Raw genomic sequence first — 16,542 nt, 5'->3', positions numbered from 1 at the left:
TTACTCTCATTGTCTCTGTTTTAGGGCTCCACAGTGGCCAGGGAAGCAAGTGACAAAGAAAAGGTAAGTGCCTGGTGTCTCTCACCTCGGTCCTCGGCATGGGGCCCAGCACCTGTTAGTTCTGTGTTCTCCTCAGTTCTGTCTTCTCCTCCTCCTCCTGGTTCTTGTTTCCCCTCAGCTATGGTGGGAAGCTCTTCGTCGATCTGAGGAACACTCTCCTCCAGTTCTCTCCCTCAGGTTAGCTGCCCCGTTGAACAATGAAGTAGTTATTAGTTTGAAGTGTGGGTGAAACATTTCCCACAGCATGACCTTGAAAACACAGCCATCATCGTGATCCAAACAGGTACAGCTCAGCACCTGGGTCGTAACCCCACTTTATGACTGACAGGCCAGGTGTGACCCTGAGTCAGTTTCCTTGCCTCCCTGAGCCCCAGTTTTCTCACCTATAAAATGACGGTGTTGAGCTTCATATTCACCTGTAAAATGTTGGCTTAATGAGCTTCAAACTCCTTTCGAACTGTAAAATGTTAAGACCCATTAGAACATTTTTTGTGTATAACGACTTAGGGACAGACGAGGAGACGCCTTACCTTTCTCTGAGACACTGGACTTTAGGTAATACTTGAACCACATTTTGTTGATTGTGCAGGACTCTAGACAGATTCAACGGGAATCAGCTTAAGAATTTGGGAAGCGGCTTTCTGTGCATAAACCTAAGCAGCCTGAAATCGGGGTGTGTGTACATGAACGGTCTAGCCTCAGCTATTCCTCATGCTGAGGTGCCTTTTCTTGACCAAACCTTTTAGAGGCTGGGCTCAAGGTTTTTGTTTCTAAATTAAATTCTTTCAGGCTTTGGGTTTGGGTTTGAATTTATAGATTTAAAAATCTTTTGCTTATTCTTCCAGAAGTTTGTGAACATCTATGTTCTAGCTTCTAACATCTACTGTCCTAGCTTCAGGGACTAAAATAATGAACCACACAGACATGCCCAACCAAGCGACACACACATTAAATAGGAACTGACCGTATGAAGTGATAAATGCTTTGATAGGAAACACGTAGCAAGGAGACCTAAATCTGGCTTGGTGGTCTTCTGGGAAGAGCTGATTGGAAACCTGAAGGATGGGTAGGAGTTACCTAGAGGAAGAGGCAAGAGAGCAGTATGAGCAAGGGTACACAGATGGGCAGCACTTGGTGCTCTCGCTGGAGGATGAGGTGAGGCAACCTTGCAGGACCATCTGGAGAGGCTGCTGAAATAACCCAGAATAGATGGTGGCCTGACCTGGGGTGGGAGAAGATAGAGACTTAGGAAGAAGAATCCACAGACCTCAGAGAGTGAACGAGGGAGGTGAACGGTGCCAGAGAGTGTATGTGGAGGGAGGGCGGGGTTAAGGCGACTCCCAGGTTTCTGGTTTGGACAGTGGCATGGGTGGGAAAAGGGAGCAGATGGAGTAGTTGGAATTGTCATCTCAGCATCAGAACAGACGTCCAGTTGGCATGAGAGGCTGCAGAGAGGGCTTCAGCTGGGAAAGGGGGCTTGGCAGCCTCCTGGGAAGGATGACCAGAGGCAGGGCAGCATTGATGAGGTCATGCAGGACTAGCCTAACATGAGAAAGGAGACACTCACTCAAGCCCAGGAAGTACAGGGAGTCCTGGACAAGATAAACCCAAGGAGGAACGTGCCAAGACACACAGTAACCAAACCGACAGAAATTACAAAGAGAAAATATTAAAAGCATCAAGGGAAAAGCAACAATTAACACCTAAGGGAACCCCCATAAGGTTATCAGCTGATTTTTCAGCAGAAACTGCAGACCAGAAGGGATCCAGCAATGTTCTCATTCAGATTTGATAGAGAAATCAGAAACTTCACAGACAAGCAAAAACGAAGAGAATTCAGCACCACCAAATGAGCTTTACAGCAAATCTTAAAGGAATCTCTAGGCAGCAAAGAAAAGGCAACTAGAAAAGAAAACTATGAATGGGAAACCTCACTAGTAAAGGCAAACATATGGTAAAGGTAGGAAATCACCCCCACACAAACATGACGTCCAAATCAGCAACTATGGAAGAGAGGAGTACAGTGCAGGGTATTGGACACACACTAGGAATTAAGGGACAAGCAAGTTAAAACAATCTTGTATTTATATATAGACTGCTATATCAAAACCTCATGGAGACTGCAAACCAAAACTCTAGATACACAAAAAAAGAAAAAGCAATCCAAACACAACACTAAAGATAGATATCAAATCATAAGAGAAGTGAACAAAAGGGGAAGGGAAGAAAAAAGACCTGCAAAAACAAATCCAGAACTATTAACAAATTGAAAATAAGAACATACATATTACCTTAGGGACTTCCCCAGCAATCCAGCGGTTAAGACTCCACCTTCCAAGGCAGGGGACATGGGTTTGATCCCCAGTTGGGGAACTAAGGTCCACACACTTTAGGGTGCAGCCAAAAATTAAAAATAGTAAAATTACCTTAAATGTAAATGGATTAAATGCTTCCACCAAAGGACATAGACTGGCTGAATGGATCCAAAAACAATATCCATATATATTCTGTCTATAAGAGATGCACTTCAGATCTAGGAACACACAGAGACTGGAAGTGAGAATGGACAAAGGTATTTCATGCAAATGGAAATCAGAAAGAAAGGTAAAATAGTAATACGCATATCACATAAAATAGACTTTAAAATAAAGGCTATCATCACAAGAGACAAGGAAAGACGCTACATAATGATCAAGGGATCAATCCAAGAAGATATAACAATTGTAAATACATGTGTACCCAACATAAGAGCACCTCAGTATACATAATAGCCATATAAGAGGAAACTGACAGGAACACAATAATACTAGAGGACTTTAACACCCTATTCTCATCAATGGACAGACAGATCATCCAGACAGAAAATCAATAAGGAAACACAGGCCTTAAATAACACATTAGACTTAATTGATATTTATAGGACATGCCATCTGAAAGCAGCAGAATACACTTTTCAAGTATACGTGGAATATTCTCCAGGATAGATCACCTCTTGAGCCACAAGTCAAGCCTTGGTAAAGCTAAAAAAATTGAAATCAGGTATCTTCTCCGATCACAATGTTATGAGACAAGAAATCAAACACAGGCAAATAACTGTTAAAAAAAAAAAATATGAACACATGGAAGCTAAACGATATATTACTAAACAACCAGTGGATCACTGAAGAAATCAAAGAGGAAATAAAAAAATACCTCTAGATAAATGACAACAAAAACACCACAATCACCCAAATCACAACATCACCCAAAGCCTACAGGATGAAAGCAGTTCTAACAGGGAAGTTTATAGTAATTCAGTCTTGCCTCAGGAAACAAAAGGGGAAGGGAAGAAAAAAGACCTGCAAAAACAAATCCATCCAAATCTCAAACAACCCAACCTCTTACCTAAAACAATGAGGGAAAGGAACAAATAAAACCCAAAGTTAGTAGAAGGAAAGAAATCATAAAGATCAGAGCAGAAATAACAATAGAAAAGATCAGTGAAACTAAAAGCTGGTTCTTGGAAAAGATAAACAAAATTGATAAACTTTAAGAAGAGAAGGGGAAAGGGCTCAAATCAATAAAACTAAAACTGAATAAGCAGAAGTTACAACTGATACCAGAGAAATACAAAGAATCATAAGAAATACAAAGACTCATAGACAACTTATATGCCAATAACATGGACAGCCTAAAGGTAATGGACAAATTCTTAGAAAGGTACAACTTTCAAGACTGAGCCAGGGAAAAATAGAAAATATGAGCAGACCAGTCACAAGTACAGAAATTGAAACAGATTTTAAAACTTCCAACAAACTAAAATCCAGAGCCAAATAGCTTCACATACATATAGAGAAGAGTTAACACTTATGTTTCTAAAACTCTTCCAGAAAATTCCAGAAGAAAGAACACTCCAAGTCTATTCTCTGAGGCCATCACTCTGATACCAAAACCAAATATGCCACAAAAAAAAAGAAAATTACAGGCCAGTATCACTGATGAACATAGATGCAGAAATACTCAACAGAATACTAGCAAACCAAATCTAACCGTACATTAAAAGGATCATACACCATGATCAAGTGGGATTTGTCCCAAGGATGAAAGGATTCTTCAATATCTACAAATCAATCAGTGTGATACACCACATTAAGAGACTGAAGAATAAAACCATATGATCATCTCAATAGATGTAGAAAAAGCTGTTGACAAAATTCAGCAGCCATTTATGATTTAAAAATGGGCATTGAGGGAAATTAACATAATAAAGGCCATATATGACAAATTCTAATTTCTTCAAGATAATTAGTACATCAAGGGAACATTTCATGCAAAGATGGACACAATAAAGGACAGAAATGGTATGGACCTAACAGAAGTAGAATATATTAAGACAAGGTGGCAAGAATACAGAGAACTGTACAAAAAAGATCTTAATGACCCAGATAACCATGATGGTGTGATCACTCACTTAGACCCAGATATCCTGAATTGTGAAGTCAAGTGGGCCTTAGGAAGCATCACTACAAACAAGCTAGTGGAGGTGATGGAATTCCAGCTGAGCTGTTTCAAATCCTGAAAGATGATGCTGTGAAAGTGCTGCATTCAATATGCCAGCAAATTTGGAAAACTCAGCAGTGGCCACAGGACTGGAAAAGGTCAGTTTTCATTCCAGTCCCAAAGAAAGGCAATGCCAAAGAATGCTCAAACTACTGCACAATTGCACGCATCTCACACGCTAGTAAAGTAATGCTCAAAATTCTCCAAGCCAGGCTTCAGCAGTATGTGAACCATGAAATTCCAGATGTTCAAGCTGGTTTTAGAAAAGGCAGAGGAACCAGAGATCAAATTGCCGACATCCGTTGGATCATAGAAAAAGCAAGAGAGTTCCAGAAAAACATCTATCTCTGCTTTATTGACTATGCCAAAGCCTTTGACTGTGTGGATCACAACAAACGGTGGAAAATTATTAAAGAGATGGGAATACCAGACCACCTGACCTGCCTCCTGAGAAATCTGTATGCACATCAAGAAGCAACCATTAGAACCAGACATGGAACAACGGACTGGTTCCAAATTGGGAAAGGAGTACGTCAAGGCTGTATATTGTCCCCCTGCTTATTTAACTTATATGCAGAGTATATCATGTAAAATGCCAGACTGGATGATGCAAAAGCTGCAATCAGGACTGTAGGAAGAAATACCAATAATCCCAGATATGCAGATGATACCACCCTTATGGCAGAAAGTGAAGAACTAAAGAGCCTCTTGATGAACGTGAAAGAGGAGAGTGAAAAAGCTGACTTAAAACTCAACATTCAAAAAACTGAGATCATGGCATCTGGTCCCATCACTTCATGGCAAATAGATGGGGAAATAATGAAAACACTGACAGACTTTATTTTCTTGAGCTCCAAAATCACTGCAGATGGTGACTGCACTCATGAAATTAAAAGGTGCTTGCTCCTTGAAAGAAAAGCTATGGCCGACCTAGGCAGCATATTAAAAAGCAAAGACATCACTTCACTGACAGATGTCTGTAGAATCAAAGCTATGGTTTTTCCAGTAGTCATGTACGGATGTGAGAGTTGGACCATAAAGAAAGCTAAGCACCAAAGAATTGATGCTTTTAAACTGTGGTGTTGGAGAAGACTCTTGAGAGTCCCTTGGACAGCAGAGATCCAACCAGTCCATCCTAAAGGGAATCAGTCCTGAATATTCTTTGGAAGGACTGCTGCTGAAGCTGAAACTCCAATACTTTGGTCACCTGATGTGAAGAACTGACTCATTTGAAAAGACCCTGATGCTGGGAAAGATCGAAAGCAGGAGGAGAAGGGGATGACCGAGGATGAGATGGTTGGATGGCATCACCAACTGGATGGACATGAGTTTGAGCAAGCTCTGGGAGTCGGTGATGGACAGCCCAGCATGCTGCAGTCCATGGGGTCGCAAAGAGTCGGACATGACCAAGCAGCTGAACTGATGACAAACTCTCAGCTAATACTGTTCTCAACAGTGAAAAGCTGAAAGCATTCCCTCTAAGATCAAGAACAAGACAAGGGTGTCCACTATTGCCACTGTTATTCAACATAGTTTTGGAAGTCCTAGCCATAGCAATCAGAAGAAAAAAAATATTAAAAGTAATCCAAATTGGAAATAAAACTGTCACTGTTTGCAGATGACATATTACAGAAAATCCTAAGGATGCTAACAGAAAACTACTAGAGCTCATCAGTGAATTCAGTCAAGTTGCAGGATACAAAAGTAATAACAGAAATCTCTCGCAATCCTATATACTGTCAACAAAAGAACAGAATTTAAGGAATTTAAGGAAGCAATCCAGTTACCATAACATGAAAAAGAATAAAACACCCAGGAGTAAGCCTACCTAAGGAGGCAAAAGACCTGTAATTTGAAAACTATAAGACTGATGAAAGAAACATAAGATGATACAAACAGGTATACCATATTCTTGGATTGGAACTCTTCCAGGAAAACATAGGTAGAACACTCTGACATAAATTGTAGCAATATCTTTTTTGATCCACCTCCTAGAGTAATGATAATAATAACAAAAATGAAAATGGGACCTAATTAAACTTGAAAGCTTTTGCACAGTAAAGGAAATCATAAACAAAACAAAAAGACAACCCTCAGAATGGGAGGAAATACTTGCAAACAAAGCAGCTGACAAGGATTAATTGCCAGTGTATACAAACAGCTCATGCAACTCTATTAAAAAGAAAAAAAAAATCATAAAATGGGCAGAAGATATAAATAGACATTTCTCCGAAGAAGATATACACAGATGACCAAAAAGAACATGATGAGATGCTCAACATTACTAATTATCAGAGAAATGCAAATCAAAACTACAATGAAACATTACCTCACACCAGTCAGAATGGCCATCATCAAAAAGTCTATAAACAGTCAATGCTGAAGAGGGTATGTAGAGGAGGATTCCCTCAGGAGGATCCTCAGGAGGATTCCCTGCACTGTTGCTGTGAATGTAAATTGGTTTAACCACTATGAACAAGGGACTTTATGCAGGTTCCTTAAAAAACTAAAAACAGAACTACCATATGATCCAGCAATCCCATTCCTGGGCATATATTCAGAGAAAACCATAATTAGAAAAAATACATGCACCCCAGTGTTCATTGTAGTGCTAGTTACAATAACGAAGATAAAATCAACCTAAATGTCCATCCACAGATGAATGGATAAAGCAGATGTGGTACACATATACAGTGGAATGTTACTCAGCCATAAAAAAGGCCAAAATAATGCCATTTACAGCAATGTGGATGGACCTAGAGATTATGGTAAGTGAAGTGAGTCAGAAAGAAAAACAAATACCATATGTTATCACTCATGTGGAATCTAATATTTTTAAGTGATATAAATGAACTTATTTACAAAACAGAAACAGGCTTATAGATTTCAGAAGCAAACTTAACAGTTACCAAAGGGGAAATGTGGGGAGGGATTTATTAGAAGTTTGGAATTAACATACACATACTACAGTATATAAAATAGATAACTGTTAATAACAAGGACCTACAATATAGCACAGAGAACTACTCAATATTCTATGTGGGGAAAGAATCTGAAAAAGGATCAATATGTTTATAACTGAATCACTGTGCCATAGTCCTGAAACCAACACAACATTGTAAACCAACTGTACTCCACTGAAGTTTTTTTTAATAAATAAAAATAAAGAAGTGAGGCAGAGAAAGGAAACGGTGGCTCCTTTGACAGTTTATATTTTTATTGTGCACCGGTGACTATATTTTCACACTTCTAACCTCTGTGTAAATCACCCTGAAGGCACCAGCTTTAACCCAAAACAGCAGAAATGACGGACTGTTGGCTTCCATGTTGCTATATAAACGTTTCTTCCAGGTGCCGAAGACTCAAGTGGGTGTTTTAAGTTTTAGTCCATGAGAAACTCAGAGACTCACTATTACTAGGATCTTCTCCTAGGAGAAAATAACCTGGGCTGTTTAAAGGACCACACAATAGCATTGAAAGAAGGCTTTCTCAGCCTCATCAAAAGCTGGCCCCCAAGTAAGCTATGGATAGGATGCCATGAGCTACACCACAGGGACTGCTCTGCTTTGTTCTGAAGTCTCTTGTGACTACAGCCAGCGGTCTCTGCACCACCGCCCCAATTTTGATCTCTTCAGGTTCTAGCTCCAAGGGCTTGCTTGGTCTGCTCTGACAATAACCAGTGCCAAGAAAGACAGTTACAGCCAATGGGGTGATTGCCTCAGAATCCCAAATCCTAAAGCAAGAACGCATGTGAAGGAAAGCCACAGTGTTTGACATGGCCGTTCATCGTCATCTGTCTGCCCCTCCCCATCTCTGCCTCTAGGACCACACGCTTCCCAGGCACCCCGGCACTCACCACAGCCCCACTCCCTGCCTCACCAGAAACGTTCAGCCTTTTATTGGTATAGGTTTCTGTGACAAGACAGGAAATTACAGAATGTGTTTAACAGAAACCCAGTTTTCTGAGGATGCTTCTTATCATACATTGAATGTATGCAAACTATTCCTCAAAACATCTCCCGGGAGGTGGACGTCAGAGACAAGAGGGACCTTGAGAGTCACAGTCCGTTTCCCTCACCTCACGTGTGACAGATCCGAGACTCGGGAGCCTCTCTTCTCACACTGCATCACACAGCTGTTGGCAGAGGCAAAACCTTACCTGGGCGGGGGGATCGGGAGGGGTGTATTTTTTTCTATTAATCTCAATATACTGGGATTTAGAAAGGTATGTAATAGTAACCAATGTTTGTTGAGCATATACTATATGCCAGACCTGTTTTCAATTTTACACAAATGTGGCCATGTCATCCTGACCACTACCTTTGAGATGGGGGCTATTGCTACTTCCTTTGTGTAAATGAAGTTACTTGACAGACAAGCTCTAACCTGTCCCACAGTTCTGACATGACAAAGCCAAGTTTCCAGTCTACAGTGCACATTTCTAACCTTCTAAATGTTTAGGACTTCCTTTAAAATAAAAAAAGAAGGGATTTATTATCAAAAATTCATATTAATCCCATGAAGATGAACAAGGAAACATTCCACCACATTTCACTGACAAAATCATGTAACACAAAACAGTGTGGTGCTATGACAATTCATTGAGTCTTGATTTAAAAGTTTAAAAAGTAATGAAATGACTTCATGTCGGCAAAAACAACCAATTCATATTTCCTCCATTTGAGATGTATAGTTACTTCTGTAAATATAGTCTCTATTACTGTATCTTACACTATATAAACATTAAGACTGTTTATACAACAGCCCCAAGGAAGACGTCAATGCTTTCTGCTCTTTTCTGGGCTTGGGGTTCCTGATAGCTCTTCCCTCCAGGAGCAGCAGCTTCAAAATGCCATCCACCACTCCCCCACCACTTCTAGCTTATAGGTGCTCACTGGGAAAGGCTTAAAGACATGGGATGTGAAAGTAATTAAAACTGGTAATTGATGGAGACTCTGTGTGCTTTGACAAGAGAACATCATGCCTCTCTGATAAGGCAGTTTGTTTATAAAAGCTAGCAACAACCAAAGTAATATTTACTAAACTGTAATACATAAAGATAAATGAAATGAATCAATGGAGCTGAAGTCTTAAAAACTTTGGATTTTTAAACTCGAAAAAATTACCTTGCTTTCTTTTTTCTGTCAATTTTCAGGTTTTCTTTCCATGATCAGTAAATATTTTTGACTCTTCTGAACAGCATGCTCTTGTCTTTATAAATAAAACCATAAATTATCAAAATAATCACTTATCTCTGGTCAGAAATAATTGGAAAAGGCTGAAAATATTTTCTACATTCTAGCCTTTTATAAACGAAATCAGATGGTTTGCAAGAATATTTTCATTGCAGTCGTATAATCATTTTCTGCAAAATTGCAAAGAACAATTTTCATGGAGAATCTCCACTGACGTGGCTTAATTAGTAATCTGGATCCCTAATTTTTCTTTCATTTGCGTCACTGTAGTTGTTTTAACTTCCCATACTTTTCACTTGTTGATGACAAGTTTTCAAACTGTCATTTCAAATATTTCATGATATAGGTGCAGACAAGTCTCATCCCTACGATTTGAACTTGACATGTAATTAGTGTGATCTGCATTAGCATAATAATGAATATGGAACTGAGGAAATGAAGCTATTTTCCAACAATAATGGAATCACTTTCATGGCAACAAGTATCAGAACATGCATGTACAGATGTCTTGAATTTTAAAAAAAAAAAGGCAGAATGGTGCTTTAAAAAAAAACAAAACGTTGTCAGATTCTGACAGCTGCTATGACTTGTTTTATTCTTTAATTCTTTCCTTTATTAATGGAAGGGCATCTTCCATTCATGGCTCCAGCAGTTTTGCCCCCTCTAAATGAGACAGAAATGCGAATCTCCCTGGTGGTCCATCTTTTCACAGCTGCGCTGCAATTCCAGTGTGACATCAAATTAGTAATTATAGCTGAGCAGACCGCTTTTTACAAATGACAGTCTTAGCATGCTGCCAGCAAGCAAGCTACCCAGCAGGGAATCTGGACAAGTAAAAGAAAACATAACTGGACTCACTTGATTTCTGGGGGATTTGACCTGACTCTTTAAAACGCCCATGTTCTTGAGAGAGTGAGTGAGGCCTGGGGATTTACACAAATATGCATTTTGTTCATCGTTCTGCACAGTTCTCAAAACTTCTGTCTGGTTTTATTAAGTAAAGCCAAGCCTGTGTAATGGAGTCATTGGGTCACAATAAGAAGATTCCTTTTAACGTCTAACCTTCTGCCTGGAACCTATTTGAAAGAAAACAGCTGCCCTGCAATTGGCATTTGTATAACTATATTGGCAATAATCACTGTTGACACCTTGATAATGGGCTACAAAAAGCCGCCTGGTCGAGTCTTAGGAATTGTGCATTGGGCTAGCAATTAAGTGACTGTCACCATCTCTGACATTGTACCTATTATTGACTGAAGGTTCAGGAAAATTCATCATTAATACCCTCACACCAAAAAAAAAAAAGCTTTCCTAAACCAGTTTCCAGCATTTCTTTTGTGATCTTTAACTTGTAACAAATTATAATTACCACCTCCAGCTGGTTCTGAGCTGAGTGAAAGGCAAGGTAACAAAGACAAGAGTGAGCTCAGAGCAGAAGGAACAGGGACAGCAGTGCATTCTTCTGGGAATCTTCCTTTGCTATCAGTGAAAAAGCGCTTCCTTTTCCATGTCAGTGAATGACCAGTTAAAGGGAGGTTGTCAAGGTTTTCAGGTCCTCCTAATGCTTTAACCTTCTGTAAAATTTCTTCTCTGTCCAGATGGAAGTGAATTATTTCCTTTGCCAGCCAGGGCTAGATACGCCTATCCCAGCACCCAAAGTGCAGGAGAAATTTTCCCATCGGGCAGAAGCAGGGCCAACTACCTGTCTCCTGGCCCTGAAATGCTGTATTAATGTAAAAGGGGGCTTTGAGGGGAAAGGCACCAAACCAGAGCCTTAGCCAATCTGAGTCCCACCCCCTGCTCTGGCATTAATGGAAGTTTGGGGATAAATCGTTTGACTTTGTCTTCATTTGTAAAATTAAAGGATCTCATTGGTCCTCATGCTTTATTGTTTGCAACAATCTCCTGTTTCAGGTGACTCTTTACCTCCTGCAAATGTGCACTGCAGCCAACTTGACAATCACCAAAGTCCTGTCTGCTCTGGCCATGGGTTATGGTGATTGCTATTACTAATGGAAAAAATGTTCTGAATTGTTACATAAGTCTGCAGATGTCTGAGCAAAGGCTTAAGAACCCTATAATGTAAACCATGGGGGTTATTCTGGGAAGTGGAGTTTTAAAGTTTGATTCCTTTGGAATTTGGTAAGAGTGGCATGTGAAGAGGAAAGATAACATGTGGTATAATTCCTGGGAGCTTCTTCCAGATGACAGCATTAGAGTGCTCAGGCCAGTCTGGGCTTATGGCAGTGTATAAACACAGCTTCACTGAATGCACTCAACTCAGATTATCCCAAGCACACAGAAGCAGTGCTGTTAGATGTGGGAATTTCTGATAACTTATGCAGTTGATTCTAGAAAGAGCTGGAGCGGAAACACAACTTCCAAAATGTAATATGGCTTGAATTTAAGCCAACATGCTGCAGATATATAATAAAACAAGGAAGTTCTAATAATGTTCACTAGACTGGTATTAAACCAAAAACTATACAATTTAGCAAACTTCATGCATTTTCAGACTTTGACATTTTTTAGACTATCACCGGAGAAGGCAATGGCACCCCACTCCAGTACTCTTGCCTGGAAGATCCCATGGACAGAGGAGCCTGGTAGGCTGCAGTCCACGGGGTCGCTAAGAGTCGGACACGACTGAAATGACTTAGCAGCAGCAGCAGCAGACTATCACCATCAACATCCAGGCCACGGAATCTCCCAATCAGATGGAAATACATCAGTTCTGTGGGGCTTGCACATGCTTCATCTGTCATATCACAGCTCACAGAGGAAAGCCAAACCATCACCATGCCACTTAAATGGCCCTTCTGAGCAGTCTGGCAGTATTAGGAAAGGAGTAAGTTTCCCTTTCTTAATATCAGCTTTTAGGGAAAATAAATAACCAACAGCTGGGTCCTGCCAGCCTTAACAATTCTAAATTGTAGAATTATGACAGGGCTTATCCGGTTTTGTGCTTCTTAGTTGCAGTGTTATTTCTCCAAGTATGTTGAGGTATATTCTCTTTCTACATTTACACAAAGAGGTTCAAAACAAAAATTATGTGAGACTTTCATATCCAGATGCTGGTCACAAATATATACATTCTCAACATGGAAATAACTAGTTATTAATGACATGTTGGATCATTTCCCAAGCTATGAACTTATGTAGACGTTCCGCTTATGTTTTTAAGGGTTATATGTACTTTTTTGTGAGAAAGCACCTGTTATCTTTACTACTTCTGTTTGAACTTTACGCATATTCACTAATTTGCCTTTTCATGTATCAAATTTGTGACTTGGATGTTTTGAGAAGCAGAACTGATTTTATTATAAAATCTTTAACCTCTCTTACTTACCCCCAAATTGATACCACATATGTGATGTTATTAAGGCAAATTATCTTTATCCCAGCTTTAATGTAAGGATTATCTAAAAAGTCTCTCCCTTACAGAAATATTTCTGGAGTATATCTTCAGCCCGACAGACTCTGATTCTTATGATGTTACTTCGGCAAGCCTGATGAAAGGGGGTTTATTCTTTCTTTGCAAGTTTATTTTCATTTAGATGAGCTTGGACTAACAAGCAGTCCCTAACTTGAGACAATAACTAGTACATATTTTTTATGCTGTGCATTCAGTTCCAAGTGTAACATGGCCCATCAATGGGACACCGGACAGCAATTCTGGACACTAAGGCTTACAATTAGACTTTTAAAAAACAGGTTGCCAAATGAGCACGTTGAACAAAACTTCATTTCTTTCTGAAATACAAGTCCTTTAATCACAGAGTGCTATGCTATGCATCATCCTTTTCATTGAAACCTTCTGATGCCAGAATCCTGTTTGCAGTAAACACTCGAGTGTGATAGAAATACATTCCATCTTCCTGTTAAGGTTTCCATCCTTAAATGTGACTGTATTATATAAATTTTGGCTCTGAGCATTTTAAGTACATGTATTTTTTTAATTTTTCTGTTAGTAGCAATTTAATAGACTCTTTGTAAAACTTAATTGTAGAATGATGTTAAAAGCCAGTATATTTTAATTTGAATTCTGTATTTGAAGTTTTTGTCTGTAAATACAGATTTTAAATATTTGATTTTAAAAATGTTTGAGTCATCCAAAAGATATTTTAGTGACATTAAAAAACTAATGAAAATTTCCATGTAATTTCTGGCTTTACTAATAACTCTTAACACATCCAATATTATTAAACTCTACACGAATGACAGCAATCATGCACCAAGTTACAGAATCCAGTGAAATATAACATATTACTAACAGGTTAACTTCTATTTGAAACAAATAGAAAATTTAAATCCTTTTAAAAAGTAAGCATATTTTTGTTTTTGGAGAAGGTGCAAAATTCAGTAATTTAAAATTTTAAAGTTTATTAAAAATGCTAAATACTTTTATATTAGAAGTGAATGCAAAGTGCAAATACCTTGCACTTTCTAAAACTCTTTCTGCCATCCCAGTGGAAGGAAGCAGAGCCCTCTGCTCCCAGGATCCATCATTTCTTTCCGGCCACCGCCTTCTGCTGAGCTGGCTACAGAGGCACAGTTCTGGAAACAATGCTCTGGGCTTTGTAGCTCTTAGTTATGAATACTTTTCCCTTTTTTACCTCAAACTGCTGGCCAAGTGTGTCCTAAGAGGTCATTTACATGTTTTATTGGATCCTAGGGAATACTTACATATTCAGAAGTGTTTATACATTCAGAATGCTGTCCACACATCGATTCTCTTTAAGCCCTGATGCACATGAAGCATCTTTGACAACGACCAATATTGTTAACAGTGTGTTTCTTACTATTTAAGAATGTGGACTTGCTGAGTGACAACCTATAATACTGTGCTTTGAAAGAAACCAAAACCTGGCGCTCTCCTTGTGGCCCAGCGGTTAAGACTCAGGGCTTTCACTGCCGAGGGTCTGGATTTGATCCCCGGTCAGAGAACTACAATCCCACAAGCCGCCTAGCATGGCCAAAAATAAATAAATAGGAGACTTTTCACCCAATAGTGTAGCTGCAGAAAGCAAACGAGGGAATGTTTATCATGAAACAGTTTTCTTTTTACAGCTCACAGCAAAAAAAAAAAAAACACTTTAGAAAGTGTTCCCAAGGAGCTTGCTACTCTCTGGTTTTTTGGGGGTGTTTTCTGGCTACTGAGATTTCAATTAGTGAATTTTTGCTTTAAGTCAGCAAAATCGTATTCACTAAGTTACCCAATATTATCATTTACTCTCTGAGAAAAATGAAACCCATGAAAAATTAAGACAAACTTCTGTCTTTGGCCATATATATAACTATTTTATTCCATATTAATAAATGCCATAAAATATACTTTATTACTCTAAAATTTTAACTTACCCAGTTACTGTAAAGCAACATTTTATTCTCACCTGGATTTCAGTGAAGCTTTCTGGCTAGGGAGAGCTTTTGCAATGACGGGAGATCTTTCTGGCCAAGAGAATTCAGTCAAGGTTTGGCGAGCAGCCAAGGCAGAGGCGTGCACAGCCTCTAGTGTACCTTGTGTGACACACTGAAGTGAAACAGCCTTGAGACTGTCACGGGAGGTGTTTGTACCTAATGAGAAAACCTGAAAACACAGGCAGTTTTAAACATGGCTTAGATTACTGATATTCCAAATTTAAAGAGCCTGTTTCTTTCTTCTAGAAAATCAGGGAGGATAGAAGTCTATATTCATTAGTAGGAAACACTTCGTAACAACATTGGTCATGGTCAAAACTGATGGTTAACTAAGATGCAAACTAACACCTAGTGAGTTCTCACTGCCAAGCACTGTGTGTTTCCTGTCTTTTCATTCAGTCGCTAACCCTACTGCTGCTGCTGCTGCTAAATCGCATCAGTTGTGTCCGACTCTGTGCGACCCCATAGACGGCAGCCCACCAGGCTCCGCCATCCCTGGGATTCTCCAAGCAAGAACACTGGAGTGGGTTGCCATTTCCTTCTCCAATGCATGAAAGTGAAGTCGCTCAGTCATGTCTGACTCTTCATGTCCCCAGGGGCTGCAGCCCACCAGGCTCCTCTGTCCATGGGATTCTCCAGGCAAGAGTACTGGAGTGGGTTGCCATTGCCTTTTCCAAACCCTACTGGATAAGTGTTATTAATATTCCATTATATAGATGAGGAAACTGAAGCTTGGACGGATTGAGCAGCTGGGGCTAAACACCCCAGCTGTTATAAAAGTGTTAAATATGCCAACTTTTTATTTTAAATTTTGCTCGGGATTTATCGGTAATGAACTTTTCTCTAGATTCACACACCATACTTGAGAATATGACCAGCAAATAACAAGAACATTTATATGTAACTCTCCACGTGGCAAGCAGAGCCCTAAGCTTTTTAACTGTACAAATGAGTGTAATACTCACAACAGTGTTGTCTGCTAATCCCTATTTAAAGATGAGGAAGCCAAGCCACAGAGAAGGTTAAGTAACTCGCTCAAGTCACACAGCTAATAACTGGAGGAGCTGAGATACAACCCAGGTGGTGTGGTTCCAGCCTGTGCTCAAAAGTGCATGCTTCAATCTGTGTCCCAGGTAGAAACCTGGGCCCTACTGACTAGCTGCGGGAGATCACCTGGCAGGAAAGTACCAGGAATAGTCACTGTGCCAATTTCATCCACACAACGAAAGCAGGATAGCTTGCTTACCAGGAGACCAGTGTCGCTCTGCTTCTGCCTATAGCTGTGTCTGAACATCTACACATCACATCAGTAGAGATTAATGCTGTT

At 39.6% G+C, this 16,542-nt stretch overlaps 1 protein-coding gene across 1 annotated transcript in view; it reads left to right on the top strand.

The window, feature by feature from the left end:
- PIP4K2A (phosphatidylinositol-5-phosphate 4-kinase type 2 alpha) overlaps positions 1–16,542 on the top strand; it is a 182,072-nt gene that overhangs the window by 147,225 nt on the left and 18,305 nt on the right. Inside the window, exon 6 of the mRNA XM_052650478.1 lies at positions 25–63. Coding sequence (XP_052506438.1) covers positions 25–63 — 39 coding nt within the window. The remainder of the gene's footprint in view (positions 1–24; positions 64–16,542) is intronic.

Source organism: Budorcas taxicolor, chromosome 13 (genome assembly GCF_023091745.1).
Source record: "Budorcas taxicolor isolate Tak-1 chromosome 13, Takin1.1, whole genome shotgun sequence".
Classification (NCBI taxonomy): Eukaryota; Metazoa; Chordata; class Mammalia; order Artiodactyla; family Bovidae; genus Budorcas; species Budorcas taxicolor.
This window is presented reverse-complemented; position numbering and strand designations above follow the sequence as displayed.